The sequence below is a fragment of the Echinops telfairi genome, unplaced genomic scaffold, assembly GCF_000313985.2.
Source record: "Echinops telfairi isolate 266 unplaced genomic scaffold, ASM31398v2 ScPeMD7_3533;HRSCAF=4204_0, whole genome shotgun sequence".
Lineage (NCBI taxonomy): Eukaryota > Metazoa > Chordata > Mammalia > Afrosoricida > Tenrecidae > Echinops > Echinops telfairi.
Window position 1 is genome coordinate 101,148,447 of NW_022107431.1, and position 23,017 is coordinate 101,171,463.

Genomic DNA, 23,017 nt, shown 5'->3' on the forward strand with positions numbered 1-23,017 from the left:
CACACTGGTCCGATGATCACAGAGCAAGAGACAAGAAAGGCGAGACTCACCAAGGCATTTATCTCTCTGCCCTTCAGTTAATCCCACTTGTGTTTATGGGCCAGGCTGGCACAATAAACTATCTCAACTATCCAGTTGATTCTGAGAGATAGCGACCCTATCGGGCATGGTATAACTGCCACTGCCAAAGCTCTCATTGTCGTAGAAGCAGTCTGCCACGCCTTTTCCTGAGGAACAGCTGGGGACTGCGAACTGCCCAGGTTTGGGCTAGCAGTCAAGTGCCTAAAGATGTCACTGTCTGGGCTCCAGGGAAGGTGCTTAGGCAGAATGCATTCACCTAAATAGAGGACTTCTTTCGTTCTTATTCAGAACTATCTGTAAGGTTCCAAATAAAGTCCTCTATAAAGGGACTTGGGATGTTTAGGGTTATAACACAAAAAATAATTATATCTGCAGATGAAATGTAAATTAATTTCAGGGGGGAGGTGGGAAATGCCTAGATGCTGATACCTAAGGGCCTAATATGCTATTTAGATATCAATAAAACATTTCCTCTGGTTATGTGTGAAGCACAATTATATAAGGAACTGTGTGGAAGTTATGTTTACTAGTTGATCCAATAATCTTTTAGGTTACCTGAAGGTGACTAGGAACGGGTGACAAAAGTCAGTCATAGCTTCCCCCTCCAAAGTCCACTCATGTCCTATGCAGACGTATGTTAAGCAATTATCAGATTCACTCGTGTAGGTTTTTTTAATGTATATGCCCTAGTCATCCACCATGAAATTCTGATTTAATGGGTTTTTTTAATCATTTGATTTAATGGGTTTTAAATAGAACCTAGATATGTGTGTTGTCACAAAGGTCCATCGAAGATTCTGGGTGTTCACTGGAGAAACACAGAAACCAGAAGCTCTGCCCTGAGGAAGAGCCCCTCCTACCTGCCACATTATAGTCTGAACCTTGCTACTCAAAGTGTAGCCCAAACCAGAACCATACGCATCACCTGGGAACTTATTATAAAAGCAGCCTCCCAAGATACCCCCCATCAGCCCTACTGAGCCAGAATCTGCTTTTTAATAAGATTCTCAAATGACTCATTTTCACATTAAAGATTGAGAATTAGTTAAGGAATTACTCATATTTTGATACCCTTTCTATCAAAGACTGTTTCAAAATTTATACTTGCAATCAGCAGGTATAAATGAAAGATTATTTTGTAAACTCTTCTCATTAAAACTGAAAAAGAAAAAAAACTGAAAAGGAAAAGACATATATAAGTGGATGAAAATTACATATTGCATATTACTGTAAACAAAAAAATTGCAGAGAGTGACCATACTCTATTCTTACCAATTGCAGTGACCTGCACTCTTTCACTACCACTCACTGTCTCAGGAGGAAAGGAGAAGCTCAAAGTTTTTGGGGTGTTTTTCAGTTTGTTGTCGGTCAAGTCTAATAAGATGGATTGTGAATATGATTTTTCTATTCCTTCAGCCTGTCAAAAACAAGGAACACAATTAGCCTGGTTTCGACAGCCTATTTACAGAGCTATCTATAGTCCTGAGAGCAAGCAAGCTGTGACTGAAGTGGGTGGATAGATAGGTAAAAACAAACTGAACACACTGCCACTGAGCCAGGACTGACTAACAGCGACTCGCGGGCGAAGCAGAACAGTCCCTGTGGCTTTCTGAGACGGTCGCTGCTGATGGGAGTGGAAAGGTCCCGTCTCTCTCCTGTGGCTAGAAAAGAACCTACCGTTTCTTGATTCTTAATTCAAACTTGTTAATACTTTTTCTTAGTCAGACAAAACCTTCCCTGAACTAGCAGTGCAAATGATAGAGAAGAAGATGAAGAGTGATGGGGTGGGTTCCATTATTACCCAGAGGGACGAAATGCCTTGCCCCAAATCGCATTTGTCAGGGCTGGGATTCGAACCAGGGGCTATCTCACTGCAAAACCCAAATCTTCACCCCTTATGTTGAACTACCTTTTACACAAAATGTCTTCTTTGGAACACCCTGAAAAGTGTCTTCTACCTGCACTGAGGAGTCTCAAAATATTTAATCTACATATTAACTTGACCATGATGTAGTCAGATCCCATGAAGGCTGTTTATAAAGGACTATAAAAGAGATTTGTTTTATAATCATACTCTGAATAAACTTAACGGGGAAATTGTCAATTATTTCTAAAACATCTTCATATAAGGGAACTTCAAAAAGTTCAACTGAAAGTTCTATTGCCTTTTTTCCCCCAAAATCATTTTATTAGGACAAGATTCAGACATCCCATCATCCAGTAGTTCAGTCATATGAAGCAGAGCTGTACAATCACTATCACAATCATTTTCTTTTTTTTTTTAATTATATATTGTGAAATATTTCTTTCTTTCTTTTTTTTTTTTAACATTTTATTAGGGGCTCATACAACTGTTATCCCAATCCATACACACATCAATTGTATCACAATCATTTTCAAAGCCATTTCTTCCTCCTTGCACTCCTTGATCTCAGCTCCCGATCACCCCTCCCTTCCCTGCCAGAAACCCCAGGAACCCTAATTCTAGTTATTGTCTCTGTAGATTCACTCTTTTATCTTTTCAACCCATTGTTCCAAAACCTTTATGAAGCCCTCTCTTCGGTGATGTGTATCTACAAACAGATGAGAGAACAATGATGTATTACCAAGAAGATGGAGAGACACTCCACTAGGTCTTATCAGTAAATTTAACCTAAAAGAAAACCACCTTTTGCTTCCTTGTTTAATTATGTATCTCATTTGATTTACTTAAGATTTCAAAGATGTACCTTTACTAAAATATTCTGGGTGACAGCATCAGAAGCTGTGGGTGAGACTGCTTTGACTATGATAGGAATCTCTCCCAGGTGTGTTGGTTTGATTGGGAAAATTACAGTTGTTCCATCCTCTTGGGGAGCCAGTATGGTCTGCTGGAGCCGTGTGGCATTTACTTCATTTGAAGAACCTAGGATTTCGAATTTGTCACTTTCCTCGATGATTACCTTAACCTAGAAGAAGAAGAAAAAGTATCATGGGCTTTAGAGAATAAGTGCTTCCACTAAAGTGTTGCCTGAACACCGCTTGAATGCTACTGAAACTGTGAGGTCCAAGAGTAGCAAAAAAACCCAGACAAGATGCAGCCAATGAGAGGGGAAAACGGATATACCAAGGGGGGAAAAGTATGTTTTTTCTATTCCATTGTGAAATATTTAGCGATAGGGCACCCTTCGGTTCCATTTCTAGCCTTTCCACTAATATTACATTTTCTGTCATGATCCTAAGGATGAGTACAGCATAGATATCTCAAATATTGTTATTGCCACAGCCTGATTTAACTCTGTCATCCTGAGACGCTGATTCCATTAGAAAAATCAGAGACAAACAGATTGAAATGTTATTACATTCATTGAGGATGTCTGCTAAAATGATTCCTAAGAAAGTATGACTCAAACATTAGTCCTGAGCTGTATCTTGGCTGTGAACTTTTATAAATTATGACAAGGTTGCTAGTCTCATCAATAATTGCCTTTCTCTAGACATTTAGAACTTTATGAATTATTTTAATATATATATCTTAAATTTTTATTTTCTCACATGGTCCTCAAATACATATTATAGCGATAATAATTGTGACTCCCATTTCACAGCTGGAGAAATGGAGATGACATTGCTGCTGGTAAGTTGTAGAGTTGAAAACCAGATCCTGGCTCTCTGACTTTACATCTGTTTCTGTTCTTTACGTGGTACTGTGTGGGTTTGATTTTTAAAAATAATAATAATAACTAAAATATGAGACAACTTACTTCATCAGCATAGAGCTTAAAGAGATTGTGGCATTTTTATTTAATAAAATCAATTACCTATCTCTACCAAATCAAGCATTTGGTTAACCCTGATATGGGCACCATCCAGACAATAGCCAGACCCCTGACTTCCAGGGAAAGGAATATGATTCAAACAACAAATCTTTGACAGCATAATATACTGCATAAACCTGGGGCCGACCAGCAGCACAGAATGGGTGAGAAACCCCTGGAAATATTTCTTTTGAGTCAGGTCTTGAAGGGGACTGATTTGGACAATGGCAGCGGTATGCAAAGGCAGTGATAAAGTTGCAATGCATGCTAGTTGTGGGGATGAGGGGGAGAAGGTACAGGGGCAGGAAAGAGAAATGCATGCCCCAGAGATGATAAGGGTGTAACATAGATAAAAACGAAGACCCAGGACTGACAATTACACGAGAATTAACTTAGACATGCTAATAGTATCTGTAGACATAATGAACTGATAAAATTACTGACAAAGAAAGTCTATTTTCAATCTCCCAGAAATGCATAAAATGCTTTCATGCCCATATATCCAACCACTGCACAACTCAGTCCCTACATAACCAAAGCAAAACCAAATTTACTGCCACTGAGTCAAAGCTGACTCATAGTCCTCCGTGGCTTTCCAAACCTGTAACTGTTTATGGGAGTAGAAAGCCCAGACTTTCTCCTGCAGAGATAATGGTGGTTTCAAACTGGCAATCATGCAGATCACAGCCCAGTTACTAACCGTTACACCACCAGGGCTCCTTAACCCTGACATGAGAAAATGTAAATTATTAACAAAAGCTTGGATATATTACCTCCATGGCTTCTTTCAAATAATTGAATACGGTGACTTCCAAAGCAAAGGCTTCACCTCGAATAACCGAGTAGGGAAGATTCAAAAAAATAAAAAATGGTTGGAAGGCTTGCAGCTGAAAAAAATACAAGAGTACATAGTGTCATGCAGGTCAAAAAGGCTTTGCCTTTTATGCAGCTAAAAATAAACCTCACCAAACCTGTGAAGCCCATTACTTCACCTAGAAATGCCCACTTTCCTATAAAGAGAAAACAGGAGTTTATCCTAACAGAATAATAATAAACTGATGTAATAATAAGGACTACATTTTATTATAAATAATAATAATAAATTGATGTAATGATAAGGACTACATTTGCCTACACTGTAGACAAGGTACCTTATAGAATCATCTCATTTAATCATTGCAGGCTGGTGGGCCAGGTATTATGCTCCTAGCTTAAAGAAAATAAAACTGAAGCTTGGAGATCTCTGTCACATGTGTACGGTCACATAGCTGATCAGTAGAAAAGCCGAGCCAAGGTTCTTTCTACTAAGCTATACTGAGTTTCTACGGTGCTCTCTTGCTACAACAGTCTGTTTCAAAAAGAGAGTTTTGGGTTTGTATCTCACCACTGCCGGGATCAGGTTCCTTAAAAATAATAAAATAAAATTTTAAAAGAGAGAGAGAACATTTCAAATCTGACAGAGATGAGATCCATGGATGTAAAGCATTCTAAACCAGGAACTATTTCGTTTGACCAGCTTAGGCGAAAATATGCAACACAATTTAACCAAAGAACTGTGGATGAATTTCTACTAAGCAGAAATCTCGAGACGGTCTATGCATCCTTGGAGAGGGGCTGGCTAAAAGCACACTTTCTCTTTGGTATTTTGGAAGTGCTTGGATAATAAACGTTTCTATTCAAATCCTAATATAAAACTAGTACACTCAGTAGGTTAATGCAGAAGGGCAAAATGAAAAACTCTCAAACTGTGGTCAACATTCTATGCAATCTTGTTTTTCTTTTTAATCCAAGGAAGAGTTGACATTTTCTTAAGTTTATACACAGTCCTGGAATCGACTACCTCCACGGGAGCATTGGTCAGCCCAAGACCTAGGTCCTCCGAGATCACAAAAGCTGTAGCCACCCAAGAAGTGATAGTATCAGGTACAGTAACTTCAAATTCCTGGTAAATTTTGGAACTGAAATAAAGATAAACCAAAAAAAAAATAAATAAATAAATAAATGGTAAAACTAGCTCTAATGCTTTTCAAAATAAATCAACACCATTTACAACATTTGTGGGAGAATCTTAATTTTCTAATCCATTTATATATCTAAATTTAAAACTATTACAAATAAATAAGTATGAAACAGTAGATCCCAAGGTCTTGAGATTGAGGTCAAAACACTGTAGACTGAATCATATCCCAAGAAAATCTTTCTGCAGCTTGCTAACATTTTCAAGACGAGCATTTTGATAACGTCTACGTAAACGCCTCCAGTCAAGGTGAACGGAATGCTTTCTCTAATTTCACACGTCTTCCCCCTCGGCATACCTGTCGGTGTCAGTAGGTTTGTTTGGTTGGGTTTTTCAGGTTGGACTTTTGGTTTGTTTTCCTAACTACAGGCAGTCCCCTGATTAGAAGCAAGTTCTCTTCCTCAAATTGAATTTGCACATCAGTCAGAATAGCAATGCACAGTTCATCTAACATCAGTCTGTCTTAACATGTGGTAGACCATGTCCTTTTCTACATATACAAACCAGGGGAGGGTGGGGGGGTAAGCACTTCCAGAAACAGATATGCCCTGCTTCTTTAAGGTTTGCTTTATGTCCCTTCCCTTTTACAAAAGACCTGTATCCTATCTGTTTTCACAAACTGAAAGTACCCTGAAGAGGTTATTCACCTTTCAAAAACACCAAGGTGGAAACACTAACTAGCAGTCAGCATGTTTTGCGGTGAGCCCTGAACGAAGCCTCACGCATCGTGAGCAGCCAGAGGGTCACCAAGCTCCTTCTTGGACAACTACACCCAGCAGCTCAGCACCAAAGCACCCTCACTTTGCGCTGTCTGAACACCGTACATTCATGTTATTTAGGTCCTATGTGTTATTTTGACATGATTTGGCAGGTGATTTTTTTGGTCTGGGCATGCTCAAAAATGTTTCCCATACAAATATGAGGAGTGATTCCTCCTTCATTTGGTGCTATTTTGGTTTATATGAGCTTTCACGGAAGCACTCAGCTTTCAGATAGCAAGGTCCCGGTACACTGCACCATCTTTAACAAAATAATAATAGTATTTTGGTGTGTTCATTAAAAAGCATCAGTTTATTATTATAAACCACTGGCTGCACCTTGAATCTGTAATATAACATAATACCATAACATAAGAGACTTTGCGAGGCGGGTTTGTAACTACAGACTGCCTGTACTGCGCGCATGCGGTGCGTGATTCACCGGGCAAGCAGCACTAGGACTGTCAGCTCAGCTGAATTCCTCTTCCCACCCACGTCCCTTCTCCCTGCGGCTCGGAGGGATGGGGCTGACGAGGAGTGGGATTCGTTTAAAAGCAGCGCCACCAGATAGCGGGACATAATTCTGAGGGCTTTCCAACGCAAGACAACAAATAAACCACAGACCCTTTTCTCCCTAGAAACCATGAGACTTTAATGAAAAGTCGCCTTTCATGGGAAAAAGATCAGCGCCTGAGACCATGTTAATGTCATTTCCTCGTTGACAATACCTCCTCGCCCACAATTCGCATATGGCTCTGTTACATAATACATCAAAATATGACAAAGACCCTTCTAAATTAAAACAAAACCTTCATTGTCTACGTAGGTCAAACTGTGCTTGTACAGAAGGTGAAAGAAAGCGCACAGGCAGCGAGAGCACACACACTAAGTCGGAAGCAGGGAGCTCGCACACGTTTACCCCATGTCGGCGTCTAGCCAGATCCAAGTCTCTGGAAAATGCTTCCTGACACGTGGGCTGTTCTCGGAAGAAAGTTCCTGAGAATATAGGACGTCGTAACTGCCACTCTCCTCCACAAACCTCTCGGCCACCTCGGGGTTGTCATCTGAAAAGAAGCATTGGCAGTGGCTAGACAAAAAGAAGTCACTGGAGTTTAAAACAGATCGCGGACACAGAAACGCAGCGCGCTCTGCTGAGCGGCCTTGGGGCAACCTGATCCAGGCCCTCATTTTAGAGGAGAAACCTGAGACCCAGAAATAAAAATGCTTCTCTCCCAACAAAGAATAACTGGAAAAGGGCTTACAGTTCAGTTGCTAAAAGAAACTTTAATTTCAAATCGTGTTGTTAAAGCAGCCTACAACCCTACTACGCTTCTCTTTCTAGCTCGGGGGACTGCAGCTCATTCGCTACATCAGCTGACACAAGTTATCATCACGGAGCTCATTAACTTTTTCTCACCGAAAAAACGCCGCTGCCATAAACACTTCTGTGCATCCTTTTTCCCTCGACTTTTCTGAAAGTCTCTCAAATTAAAATACAAATAATATATATAGCGTCATAAATATCAGTGCTACCAAGATGAATACAATGAATTCATTGATAAGTCCAGCAAAGAGGCAGATACACAGAAAATTGTAATAAACCTGACATGGGTGAGGACAGACATGCATAACGGCATACCGGGCGGCCAACAGTTGGTTTTGCACAGAAACTGAATGGTAACTGAGGCTCTGACAAAGAGAAACCAATCAGACTGGACATTCCATTTTGCACCATCTGTTCAGTCTCCAGATAAACAATATCCCATTCAGGAAGGTCTTTTTTCCCCCCTTTATAAAATCACTTTATTGGAGGCTTGTACAACTCTTATCACAATGCATCCATACTTCCATTGTGTCAAGCACGTTTGTACACGTGTTGCCATCATCAGTATGGTATCAGCTCCTTATTTTTTCCCCTCCTTCCCTCCCTCACAAACCCTTGATAATTTATAAATTATTTATTATTTTGTCATGTCTTACAATGTCCAACATCTCCCTTCACCCACTTTTCTGTTGTCCATTGCCCAGGGAGGGGGTTATATGTAGATCCTTGTGATCAGTTCCCCCTTTCTACCCCACCTTCCCCTTCCCCTCCTGGTATTCACTACTCTCATTATTGGTCCTGAGTGGGTTTATCTGTCCTGGATTCCCTGTGTTTCCAGTTCCTACCTATACCAGTCTACATCCTCTGGCCTAGCCAGATCTGTAAGGTAGAATTGGGATCATGATAGTGGGGGGGAGGAAGCATTAAAGAACTAGAGGAAAGTTGTATGTTTCGTCGTTGCTATACTGAACCCTAACTGGCTCATCTCCTCCCCACGGCCCTTCTGTAAGGGGGTGTCCAGTTGCCTACAGATGGGCTTTGGGTCTCCACTCCGTGCCCCTACTTCTCCCACCATTCACATTGGATATGATTTTGTTCTTGTTCTTTGATGCCTGATACCTGATCCCATTGACACCTCGTGATCACCCAGGCTGGTATGCTTCTTCCATGTGGGTTTTGTTGCTTCTCAGCTAGATGGCCACTTGTTTATCTTCAAGCCTTTAAGACCCCAGATGCTCTATTTTTTGATAGACAGGCACCATCAGCTTTCTTCACCACATTTGCTTATGCACCTGGTTTGTCTTCAGCTATCGTGTCGGGAAGGTGAGCATCATGGAATGCCAGGTTAATAGAACAAAGTGTTCTTGCATTGAGGGAGTACTTGAGTAGAGGCCCAATGTCCATCTGCTACCTTAATACTAAACCTATAAATATATGCACATAGATATATTTCCCCATAGTCACATATAAATGTTTACAAATGTACATGCCTATATTTAGACCTCTATAAATGCCCTTTGCCTCCTAATTCTTTCCTCTATTTCCTTTTACTTTCCTCTTGACCCACTACCATGCCAACCCTCAATTGGGGTTCAGGAAATCCCCCCCGTTACATTGTCCGTGATCAAGCCCTACCAGGCCTCCTACACCCTCCTCGCCATCGATTTTAGATCACTTGTTGTCCCCTTGTCCCCGGGTTTGTTAACACCCACTTCCTTTCCCTCAGGGAGGTCTTTATCCCACAGGGAACCAGGTACAAAGCCATGTCAAGGACATGAGAATGAGTATTTTGTACAAAGCAGCATTCAATGAAAACAGAAAAGTGTGACTGGACTCAGAGTGTTCCAAGTCAAGCATCCACTTTGAGGGATCTAAACCCATTGAAGGTTTTCAAATAAATTATTAGATGACCTAATCCGTGTTTTATCAAAATAACTCTGGCATCAGTATGAGCAATGGCTTCACGCTAGTGAAAAACAGAGGCCTGGAGAAACAGTTAGGAAGCTGTTTCAATGGCCAAGGAACAGACAGTAAGGAGGGACTGAAGCCAGGGAGGAGGAAGGAAAAGAGTCTGAAGACATGGTTTCGTTGGGCAGATATGGACCGGAGAGTACGCCATCACAGGCCTTAGCTCACTCTTCTAACTGAAGGTTGGTCTGCATCACTAGACCAAATTGGTACTCCTACTATGTGATATAGACTTTTTGTTTGTTGGTAGGTACCATCGAGTCGGTTCTGACTCATCGCGACCCTATGTACGACAGAATACACAGCCACTGTACCAAAAAGAATGAGTCTACTTGGGTAAATCTGCTGCACAAGACTTTAAAGTGTTGAAAAGCAAAGATGTTACTTTGAGGACCAAGGTGCACCTGACCCAAGCCATGGTATTTTCATTTGCCTCATATGCATGTGAAAGTTGGGCATTGGAGAAGGAAGCTAGAAAAAGGATTGATGTACTTGAATTATGGTGATGGCAAAGAATATTGAAAGTAGCTAGACTGCCCGCAGAACACACAAATCTGTCTTGGAAGAAGCACGATCAGAATGCTCCTTTGGGGCAAGGATGATGGAACGTCATCTCACGTACTTTGACATGTTGTCAGGGAAGACCAGTCACTGGTGAAGAACATCATGCCTGGTAAAGTAGAGGGGCAGCAAGAAAAAGGAAGGCCCTGGAAAAGATTAACTGACACAGTGGCTGCAACAATTGGCTCAAAAATAACAATTGTGAGGATGGCACAGGACCGGGAAGTGTTTTGTTCTGTTGTACATGATGTCGTTATGAGTTAGAACTGACTTTGTGGTAGTTATATAATCTGTTGTCAATTTGAGAGGACTGAGAGTGAAGGGGTGGAGGTTAGCCTGTCGATCAGGTTGCAGCTTGATAATCCCATTTGGAGGCACTAAGGAGATAAAACAGTTTGCTGGAGGCAGGACGCAGGCTCACTCCCTGGGAGACATTGCAGCTCACAAGACACGTGGAGCTATGCTAGTGCCCTGAGCTAGAGAAGCCACATAGAGACCCCTGCCAGCACTGAGATGCTTATACCACCTCTGGATCTACAAGAATTTCTACCCACTGGCCTCTGATATTCCTGAATTTGGCATCATTGCATGTGTTTCATGAGTCTCAAGAGGAATTTATACATTGGTATCAGACATATGGGCCAATATCAGGCTTATGGACTTGATCTGGACTGGGCTGGGATGTTTTCTCAATATTCTTGTGTATAAAGTTCTTTCTTATACACATATGAGTGACTATGAATTTCTCTAGTCTACCCAGAATAACAGACTTGATGGCACCTAACAACAACAAAATCTATTATCTAACGAGTTAACACACTGAATCTGAGTGACAAGATAATAGATTGCTGTAGGCTTATTAAATGCTGAGCACATGCTACCCCTTGTAGCTGCCTTTTCCTTCAGCCTCAAAACACCCCTGTAAGACAGTACTATTATTAGCCCTATTCTGCAGGGGAAACTTGAAGTTTCGAGAAATTAATGACTTTGCCCAGGATTATTAGGTGAGTGTTCAAAGCCAGGAGTATCCAATGGCAAATTCCTTTCCTAACTGCAATGCAGTTCGACCTCTAAAAAAAGGACATATCAGAAATATGAATCTGGTTTCTGATTTGGACATCTGGGTAGAGCAGATGATGATTCATGAACAGAGTTGGAGGAGAAAGAGAAAGGTTGTGAGGGTTAGGTCATGGTTTATTAGCTCAGTTTATGACATATTGAGTTTGAAGTATTTGTGGAGCATCAAGATTGAGAAATGGAGGGATAAGAATAAACAGCTGAGCTGTTCCAGAGTTGAGTTTAATGGGAACGATGTGATGAAAGGGCAGGGGACTAGGAAGGAATTCTACCAAATTGGTTAGTCATATGCTCCAGGCCAGATATCAGAGGGACATGAAGCCAGAGGAGCCAACAGCCCACAAGGACACAGACTGAAGAGGTCAGTCAGGCCAAAGATATCTGATAGACTTGGGAAAGTAAGGAAGTGTACTAGAACTATAGCTATTGAGCATGCTAGGAGTGGAGCACTGTCCAAATGACAATATCCTATGACGTGGGTGGCTCTTGTTGCCATACTGCTGATCACGGGATAGTGTTCGTTAGATTGGTCAGCCAGGTGGACATTCACATTCCTTGGGATGACAACAGGAGAGAAAGGAAAAGTGAGTGGCCTGAATGTCGATCAAGTGATAACTGAAATAATTTTCAATTCAAAAGATAAATGGGTCTTGGCTAAGAGATGCTGAATGGTAGTCAGAAGACAGGCAGGAAACACTGAAATCTGTCTACCTAATGGTCTTGATCGAGAAGGGAGGGGACAAAGGAGGAGGTGTCTTAGAACACTCATGAGAGCCTGAGGCTTCTGTTTTGGTGAGAAGATGGGAAAGGTCTCCTAAAAGACACAAAATGAGCATTCCAGCGCTCTCGTGGCATCAGACAGGAGCTGATGAGTACACACAGACTGAGGTGGGTAAAGTCTGTGACCAACAAGACAAGATGGAAGAAGAAAAGCAAGATGCTCAGAAAGCTGTCCAGGACAAACGCTTAGATGAGGAAAGCTAAATGCATCACGTGTCTTTGATATGTAAAGATCAAAAGGACTTCATAAAATTTAAGACTATACCTTTATCTTTCAAAATACTTATTACCATGGTGACTCCTAAAACTTGATAATCAAGAATTCCTTTAAGTCATGCTAAAAAAATAATAATAATTTAAAGGCTTTGCTTATGCCTTATAAATAACTGAACTGAATAAATTCTATTTCTTAGATCTAAGACAATGAAATTATCTTGAGTTTCGGTTGAAAAAAAACAGTGAACTTCAGGTTGAAATGACTGGTGATAAGGGGTGGGGGGGGGGGGGAGGGAGGGGGGCATCCCTCTTGCAGCCTCACTGTCCCAGCTTCAGAGAGGAGAAAGCAACCACGGCATGACACCTGAAGAAGCAGATCAATGTTCAGTAAGGGAAACCAGATGACAAAAGCTAAAACAAAACCGTTAGGAGCCTCATTAAAATGGGAAGTGAGGATGTACCTTCCAAGACTAAGACCAGTGTGTACACTAATAACCTACTCAGAGCCAGAACAGGCTTCAGCAAACCAGGTGACACAGATTGAACTGAACGTAACAACTGAACCACCAGGAAGATTGTCGGTCAAAAATGCAAACATCTGCAGAAGCTAAATTGATGGGATGTGACAGGGAAGTAGAAAGACCAGTGTTTAAAAGATTTTAAAAATGAAAACAAGTCCTAGCTTCAGGACAGAGGCAGTACACCATGGTAGCATGAACCCCGCAAAGCCAGAGAGTCTGAGTCTTAGTATGAAGAAATCAAGAAGACTTGCTATAGAAAGAGGGAATTCAAGAGACAGTTCAGAAAGTCTTTCTTTTTTTTCTTTTTCTTTTAATCATTTTATTAGGGGCTCATACAACTCTTATCACAATCCATACATACATCAATTTTGTAAAGCACATTTGTACATTCATTGCCCTCATCACTCCCAAAACATTTGCTCTCCACTTAAGGCCCTGGCATCAGGTCCTCATTTTCTCCCCTCCCTCCCCGCTCCCCACTCCCTTGTGAACCCTTGATAATTTATAAATTATTATTTTGTCATATCTTGCCCTGTCCAACATCTCCCCCCACCCACCTCTCTGCTGTCCGTCCCCCAGGGAGGAGGTCACATGTAGATCCTTGTAATTGGTTCCCCCTGCCAACCCAATCTCCCTCTATACTCCCAGTATCACTACTTACACCACTGGTCCTGAAGGGATCATCTGTCCTGGATTCCCTGTGTTTCCAGTTCCTATCTGTACATCCTCTGGTCTAGCCAGATTTGTAAGGTAGAATTCGAATCATGATAGTGGGGGAGGGGGGAGGAAGCATTTAGGAACTAGAGGAAAGTTGCATTTTCCATCATTGCTACATCACACCCTGACTGGCTCTCTCATCCCCAAGACCCCTCTGCAACGGGATCTCCAGTGGCCTACAAATGGGCTCTGGGTCTCCACTCTGCACTCCCCACCTCATTCACTATGGTAAGATTTTTTTTTTGTTCTGATGATGCCTTACACCTGATCCCTTCGACACCTGGTTATCGCACAGGCTGGTGTGCTTCTTCCATGTGGGCTTTGTTGCTTCTAGCTAGATGGCTGCTTGTTTACCTTCAAGCCTGTAAGACCCCAGATGCTATATCTTTTGATAGCCGGGCACCATCAGCTTTCTTCACCACATTTGCTTATTCACCCGCTTTGTCTTCAGTGGTTGTGTCGGGAAGGTGAGCATCATAGAATGCCAATTTAATAGAAGAAAGTATTCTTGCATGGAGGGAGTACTTGAGTGGAGGCCCAATGTCCTTCTCCTACCTCAATACTAAACCTATAAAGATATGCACATAGATCTACTTCCCCATCCTCAGATATAAATATATTTGCATATGTACATGTTTTTATCTAGACCTCTATAAATGCCCTTTGCCTCCCAGCTCTTTCCTCTATTTCCCTTGACTTTCCTCCTGTCCCACTATCATGCTCAGTCGCCACCAGGGTTTCAGCAATTCCTCTTTGTTACATTACCCTTGATCATGCCCTACCAGGCCTCTCCCACACCCACCTCACCACCAATTTGGATCACTTGTTGTTCTCTTGTCCCTGGGTTTGCTGGCATACTGTCATCATTTTACCAAAAGAAGTGATATCGACTCAAGAGTTATTCATTCTCACGTATGCATTTACCTTAGTTGAAATTATTTCATAACTTCTTCCTAAAATCATACTGCCTCTTGTTTACATTCAGTGATTCAGGGAGCCAAGGGTGCCCCAATGTGATTCTGTTCAGGGAGAAAACTTAATTCTCATGGGATTGACCAAAGGTGTGTGCACATACATGTGCACAGATATACAAGCACACAACACATGTTGGCCAGCATACTTCATGGCATGCAGGTTATTTTCTAGGTGAACACCAAGGAGAAGGCAGATGTTGCTCCTTTTATCTCGTTCCAAAATAACAGCACAGATTATAACACAAAGCACATTTATGGCATAGAAGCCCCACTGTGCCCTGTCAGAGAATTCCAGGGCCCAACTGGAAAGCACTCATTTAAAAGATTTAGGTAGCAGCCCAGCAAACATTCTGATATCGTGACCTGGATGACAACTTCAACTTCCAAGTGCATTAAATTCCAAATATTCTTAGGACAAGAGAACTCAAAATGAAAATCATAAGACCCATATAAGCCAGAAAACATCCAGACTTGGGTAAGTACTAGTAAGTTTCTGAGATGGAAGACTTAAATACTTGACAATCACTTTGCCAGGTTTAACTTACAAACACCGTCGATGTAATCTTTCGCCAGGTTTGCATCTGTCAATACCCAGAGACCACATTCCTAGAAAGAATAATCATAATTTTTCTTTTAAAGTAAGCATTTAAAGGCTCTCTAAACTAGTATACTTGTCTTCCCCATTCCAGATTCATTCATGCTCATTTCTGAGAGCTGGGTACAAGTATGTGTGCAATCAGTCAAAATCTCTCTCTCTCTCTCTCTCTCATGCATATAATATCATTTTTAAGGCAAGAAAAGTAATATAAAGGAAGTTATTTCATTAATGACAACTCCATTCACTTCTCTAGTGCTGAATTTTCTACTGTCATTTAAAACCGAAAAGATAAATCTTTTTCCATTTCAATTTATACCAATATAACAAATTCTCCAGTAGCAAAAACATTTCATAATAGGTTATTTTGTAGAGATTATTTATTAAATTCAAAAAAGTTTGCAGTACTAAAAGATACTGCCATTTTATTTTATTTTCAAATACATAACAAATTAAACATACCTGAAATACTGAAAAAGAATTCATGAACATGCCTAAATAATATCCTGTGTTGTAAAGTTCCAATTCATGAGCCACCTAAGGGGAGAAAACATGCAAGAATTAATGGATTTTTAGTGGCCTTGTTCTGGCCACACTATCATTTTTTATTCAAGGGGGTTTCAAAGAGTTCGTGGACAACTTCCATTATTTTTTATTCCATGTTTCCACAACTCTTTGAAGACTCCATGTATGTGAGGGAAGGGACAGTCCACATGCTTATCATACCTGAAAAGGGCACAATTGAGAAGTAATAGATATATGAACACCTGTTCATGAGGCAATACACCAAAGTAGATTTCTTACTTAAGAAGAGAACCCATTATTCTGTTCAGCAATGGAGAGTCCCTAAGAAGTATAGACTTGAGTTTTACCCAGGAGGATAATAAGTGTCTCCGGGTTGACAAGACCAACATGCAGAGGCCAGCACTTTTGGCAGCAATAAATAGGTAAATTTCATAGAGATTATTAATAAAAATTCTGTAAAATGCCAATTACTTACTTTTTAATGAATACACAATTCACAAAAGACAACATGAGAATTACTAACAAACAGAAAAAATTCACCCTCATTGATAAAGCAAATTATAGCATCAATGACATAATTTTTCCATAATGAGATATTTTCATCTATCATATTATGGTATAATTTTTTAAGAAAAGCATTAAGACTCATGACATAGATTATGCAAACACATATTTCTTCTGGAAACTGGTCATAAAATCAATGATGAGATTTTTATAACAATTAAATGTGATGGTCCATATAAAATACTCACAAATAAGCATTCCTTTAAAGGTACAAAAATATCCAATAAACACATGAAGAAGTATGCAGCCTCATTAGTCATAAGAGAAATGCAAGTCAAGCCCATGAGGAGCTAGTCAAATCTACTGGGCTGGTTACAGTTAAAAAGACAGAACAAATACAGGTTTGACAAGCAGGTAAAGACCGTGGAACCCCCTCAACTGTCAGAAGAGAACATGACTGCAGCACTTTGGAGAAGGGTCCGTCCAGCAACAGCACAAACTGTTGGACATAGAGTTGCTGTACTGTCCAGCAAGGCCACTCCGTGGTCTATGCCCAGTGAAAATGAAAAGAAACATTCCCAAATATCCGTGTGCTCAGATGGTCATAGCAGCAGGACTTACAGTCACCAGACAGTGGAACTTCCCAAATGCCCATCAACAAGGAATGTCTAACTGAAATCCATGCAGGGGACATTATTTGGGGCCATAGAAAGAAATGAAATAGTGATACCTGCTACAGCACAGGTTAACTTTGAGAATGGGCTACATGGAACAAGTCAACCTCAAATGACCAACATAGTATAACCCCAACATATGTTTATCCAAAATGTCCTGGTGGCATAATGGTTATACATTGGGTTAGCAGTTCAAAAACACTGGCCACTCTGTGCGAGAAAGATGAGGCTTTATTAGCCTGTAAAGAGCTACAGGAAAACTGCAATTCCCCTTTTTTCAGGGTCTTGCCTTCCGTGACTGTAACCCTGACTAACTCCTTCCTTCATCAACCAAAGTAAAGGTTTCCCCTGTTGGCTTCAAAAGAGAAAAAGTGGGTCTCTGAAACTGTAACCCACAGGGGCACTTCTACTCTGCCCTTTAGGACTGCTCTGAGGCAGAAGGGACTCCGAAGCAGTGAGCTGAGTAAGACCAGAAAAGTCAAATTTAGACAGAAAACAGACCCATGACTGTCACTGGGAGAAGAGGGGGCACTGGGGCAGGGGGAGTGTTAGTGGCCACAGACCACAGAGTTTCTTTTGTGAGAAATGAAATGTTCTGAAATTGACTTCTGTGATGGCTGCACATATCTATGAATATAGTAAACGCCATAGAATTGTACAGTATGTAATTTTTCCTCAATAACACTATTTTTGTTGTTGTTCATGGTTTTGTAAGTGCTTAGCACAGTGCCTCCAAGCCCCAAAATAAAAATCCTCACTACCATCAAGTCAATACTGACTCATAGCAACCCTCTGTGGATTTCCAAAACTGTAACTGTTTACCATGGGGGGGTGGGAGGGGGGCAGAAAGCCCAGTCTTTCTCCCGAGGAGCTGCTGGTGGCCTCAAACTGCCAACCAGGAGGATCGCAGCCCAACGCATAATCACTACACCACATGGGCACCTATTAACACAGTGCCCAGCACCTAGGAAACTCTCTGTCCTTTTTAGATATTATACTATGAAACAGGCTTCTAAAACAATGTTAGTAATGTTAAGTACCTATGATGGGTTGAATACAAAGATGATATATACTTGCAACTAATTTTTTTTTTAATGTGCAAAACCATCAATACACTTTTCAGTATAGTGTTCCTACTGGAGCCCTGGTGGTGTACGGGATTGCAGGTGGGGCTTCCAGCAGCAAGGTCAGCAGTTCAAAAACGACCAGCTGCTCCTCAAGAGAAAGAGGAAGCCTTCTGCCGCTGTCAAGATTGACATTCTCAGAAATCCTCGGGGCAGGTCTACTCTTTCTATTCTGTCCTATAGGGTCTGTCGGAGTGGAGACAGGAGCTGGGGGAGTTGGGACAGAGGGAGGAAGAGAAGGAGAAGAAAGAAACAAGGTAAGACTAAAAAATTCAGATAGAACAGAACAGGGGCCAAAAAAATATCTTGGCTTTTCAGGGAAAATTGGAGATCAGGCTTCAAGTCCAAATCCTTCAAGGACATCCTGCCAACAAGGACCTGATGCAGCTGCTTTCTCTCTTTGCTGACAGATGCCCAAGCTGTGTGCTGTCAAACCCATTCTGACCCATAGAGGCTATACGACAAAGCAGAACTGCCCCCAGGCTTTCTTAGGCTGGAAGCACTGTAGGAGCACACCTCCAGGTCTTTTCTAAGTAGAGCAGCTAAGGGATTCAAAATGCCAGCCTTTCAGCTAGCACCTAAGCCCCTAACCATCGTGCTACAAACTATATGGACAAAACTCGATCTAGTGTCTAGCCGTTTCATCTTTGACATTTTTAAAATGTGTGTCAAACTGGAACTCAGTCATTCCATCTATAATCAGATGGAGAAGTCTTGAAACGCCATCAAAGGGCTGGAGATCTCTAACATGGAAAAGTGAGAAAAGAGCTGTCTGGTAGAAGAAGAACAAGGTTTGTACCACACAAAGAGGAGAGTTCTGGGATACAGATTAGCACACTATATTTCATTCACCGGCAGCTGAATGAAATACGCACACATCATAAAATGGGGGACTCTGCCAGCCCCAGACTGGAACCCCTAAGAAGGGCTAAAATTTCTCCGTGCCTCCCGTGCACCGCAGCTGCTGCCACACAAAGGACTTTCATGAATGGCTGAAAGAAGTAGGTGCTAGATCACCACATTAACAGAGAAGATTCTTATTGGGGTGCAAGTCTGAACTACCTCATAGGGAGGACCCACCCATACAAGACACTACCTCAGCGATTGTGTCCAGTGGCTCATGGTTGTCCACTTTACACTGAGGGTTACATGTTTCTGATAGTTACGCGTATTTGATTGATACAAGAATAAAACTTTGAGGCACACAGCAAACCATTTGTAAAGTCTAAATGTGAACAAAACAATCATAAAATGCTAACTAATGAAAAAAGAGAATAACAACAGTAATTCTTAAAAACACCTGGCTAATTTTTGTTATTGTTGTTAGCTTTTTTGACTCTTTGTTTTGTGTGTTTATCTATATTTGAAATCCAGGAAAGTTGAATCCATAGAGACAGTAACTGGATTAAGGGCTCCCTGGGGGTGCAGTAGGGGAGTTTGGAGGTATATGGGGAGCTAATGACCAAAAAAAGGTATAAAATTGATGGTGGTAGATAATGATGGCACAACACTTCTGGATATGATTGAACTGCTCAATTGGATATTTCGATTATGGCCCAATGAAACTGTTTACTAAAAAAACCTGGCTGCACATAAGTAATTGTTTTCTGAATGCTATTAATAACATAAGGATATGGCAGTCATTTGGGTAACTAGTTTGGCACTTCTTCCTCACTTACATTAGCAATAACTGCCAGACAAATTATGAAAATTCAGGATTAAAAACCATGAAAAGCTCTAAGAACTGGTTGGAAAAGGCAAAAACACGTTTCACAGTAACATTAAACACCGGCAACCACTGTTTCCCCCACGTTAACAACTCCTGCTACATCCACGGTAAGCAAGCCGAATGCCAAAACAGGCACCAAGAAGAAGAAGAAAGAATAAGAGAAAAATTCATAATGTTCTCAACAAACTGGCAAAAAGAGTTGGGCCAACTGCAGGCCGAGCCATGCATAATAAGCCAGGCGAGGAAAGCCTGGATTCCGGACACTGCCACCATCAACAAACCCGGGCAGAGCTGCGTCTGCTTGCGCTCAGGCGCGAACGGATGGCAAGATTCAGGAGGAAGCATCTATCGCACCAAGAAATCTGCCCTTTTCCCCGGCTCCATTTCCTTTACAAGGCGCTGACAAAACTGCAGCACACCCTAATAAGAAAGAGGAAGGCTGCTGTCTGAAATTTATTCCTGGAAAATTTAGTACACTTAAATGATTCCAAGAAATGCAAGCGCCTCTCGGCAGCGCACATAAATTTAGCAAGCAAAAAGAGATGCCAAAAGTAGAATCACAGACTCCTAATTTCATCCCCCAGAACCAATTTTGAAGAAACCGTAAAGGCAGGCAGCAGACTCGGGTGAGCTGAGCGGGGTGGGAAAATCTTGGAAAGAATGAAAGCTATCCTAAATTTGCAAAATGGGCGGAAGTGGGTGACTTCCGCTTGGGGCAGAAAACACTAGAGACAGCAGATGGGGGACCAGTGAAAGCAACAGTCTTTAAGTTCTGCCCTTTCTTCTCTCCAGGGGGCAGCCTAGGGGCAATCATTCCCTGCAACTTCTTGGCCCAAATCAGCACCAGAAGCCGCAGTCCAGACTACCCCGTGCAGGTGTTCCTACAATAACACAAGGCTGCACCTTTGCCCTTCTGGTGTGAAAAAGTACGGACATTCATTCCCCTCTCTCATTCCAAACCCGCAGGGCTGGTGGAGCAGAACCTAGGGAGAGTACCTCTTCCACGTGCTCCTTTTCTCCCATAAGAAGCAGCTAACAGGAAGTACCAAGAGTAGTTTTCTGGTCGCTGGGCTTAACCTTACAGTAGAGAATAAAAAGAAATAAAAGAAAGTGATGCAAATGTTAAAAATAGATCCTAAGTAATACTAGAAAACAATACAGCTTTCACCAGAAAGCAGCAAAATACAGAAGCTAAGCATTTAACTCAGAATTTTATAAAAGAACAACAAAGGAAATAATAAAAATAGAAATAACTAAATTAGGTAAGAAAAGAAGAAGGCAAAAATTAAGAAGATTAATAACTCAAAAGCTATCTCTTTTTTTTTTTTTTTTAAAGCTATCTCTTTTTAAAGGATCACTAAGATAGCTCTCTGGCCAGATTAATGAAGAGCGAGATCGACAAGGAGAAAGGTAGGAAGGAGGAAGGGAGGGAGAAGGGGAGTATACACGCTCAAGGTAACAATTAGAGGCTAATAAATTTGAAATGTGTGCTATACACACACATGTATAAATATCATTCCCAAGGTGGTATAAGAAGAAGTAGAGAAATCAAATAGACCAAAAAATTATATTTTAAAAACTGCAATGGTGGGCAAAGATTTCTCTTCAAATAAATCCCTGACCTAGAAGAATTTACCAAGTGAATTCAATCAAACAAACAAGAAACTGTTCGTTGCTATTTGACACAAGCTGTTTGTAAAGCCAGAAAAACAAGAAATCTACCCAGATCATTCGTGAGACCACTGTAATCTTGAGTCCAAAACTGGACAAGAAAATAGAAATACAGGCTCGTTTCACTTTTGAATGTAGACACAAAAAAGTCCTAAATTAAATATTAGCTACTCAAACTGAATAGTGCATTAAAAGCTACATTGGATAAAGTCAGGTATATGCAGGAAGCAAAATTATCAGAAGGCTGACTAATATAATCTACCATATTAATAAGCTAAAGAAGGAAAATTATACAGTTATCATCCGTTGTACATAAAAAAATGACTTAAAGTGTTCAGAATTTTATCATAAAACTCTAGGATCAAAAAAATAATTTCAGTGGTTACTTTTTTATACTAAAAACCTTCAGTAGGGAGGTGAAAAAAGTAAAATCCTCAATACACATTATACTTAATGATAACATTAGATGCCTTCTCTTAGGACTGAGAACAAAACAAATGAACATCGTCATGGTTACTGGCAGTTGTGACCAATGCTACATGGAAAGAAGAGGAATTAAAGAATAAGGACTGAGATGGAAAAAAAGAAATAACCATTATTTAAAGATGATGTGAGCTTACACGCACACACAAAAATGAAGAAATCAGTAGACAAACATTAAAAACCAATAAAAGAATGCAATAAAGTTGCTCATAAGATCACTTTATAAAACTTCATGTTTCTAGCAATAACTAGAAAATAAAATGCTTTAAAAGACCATCCAGATAGCAAAAAATATATAATGCACCTAACTTTTTCAAATGATAAATAAACCATGAATGATCTGAGATTTGCCACACCAAATGCGACCCTAGGTCCTCACTCTCCTCACTTTCAGGTGATGGGTGTCCATCATGGAGTGACAGTCCCAGAGATTCTTTTACAACAGAGACAAAAGGGTTGTTAAGGTCCAGAGAAAACAGGAGCTACTTCACAAGTCCTCCTAGCCCAGAATCTGAGCATTGGAAACGTAGTTCTTCTACGTGCCTCTCTCACCACAATGTTCTCAAAGAACAATTTTCAAGACATTGAGAAATTAAAAAAACAAACCTCACTGCCAGCTAGTCAATGCTGACTCATGGTAACCCCCTGTGGGTTTCTGAAACGGTAACAGTTTGAGGGACTAGAAAGCCCAGTCTGTCTCCAAAGGATTAGCTGGTGGTTTTGAACTCCTGACCATGCAGATCACAGCCCAATGTATAACCAGTATACCACCAGGGTTCAATCACCCTTGTATCAGGATGCAGTGAGATAAACTCTGAACTATAAGACTTTTGTACAGGCCTGTCTGGATACGACAGGCTGGATGAACAATCTGGAGGAGAAAACAACGGGACTGACAGTTCCGGGGGGACATGGGAGAGG

The 23,017-nt window shown here is 41.0% G+C and overlaps 1 protein-coding gene across 1 annotated transcript in view; it reads right to left on the reverse strand.

Moving 5' to 3' along the window:
• CD109 (CD109 molecule) overlaps nt 1–23,017 on the reverse strand; it is a 135,208-nt gene that overhangs the window by 25,334 nt on the left and 86,857 nt on the right. The window contains exons 16-22 of the mRNA XM_004696541.2: nt 15,849–15,923; nt 15,337–15,397; nt 7,573–7,717; nt 5,719–5,836; nt 4,652–4,765; nt 2,811–3,029; nt 1,354–1,498 (exon numbers count right to left, since the gene is read on the reverse strand). Of these exons, the coding sequence (XP_004696598.1) occupies nt 1,354–1,498; nt 2,811–3,029; nt 4,652–4,765; nt 5,719–5,836; nt 7,573–7,717; nt 15,337–15,397; nt 15,849–15,923 (877 nt within the window). The remainder of the gene's footprint in view (nt 1–1,353; nt 1,499–2,810; nt 3,030–4,651; nt 4,766–5,718; nt 5,837–7,572; nt 7,718–15,336; nt 15,398–15,848; nt 15,924–23,017) is intronic.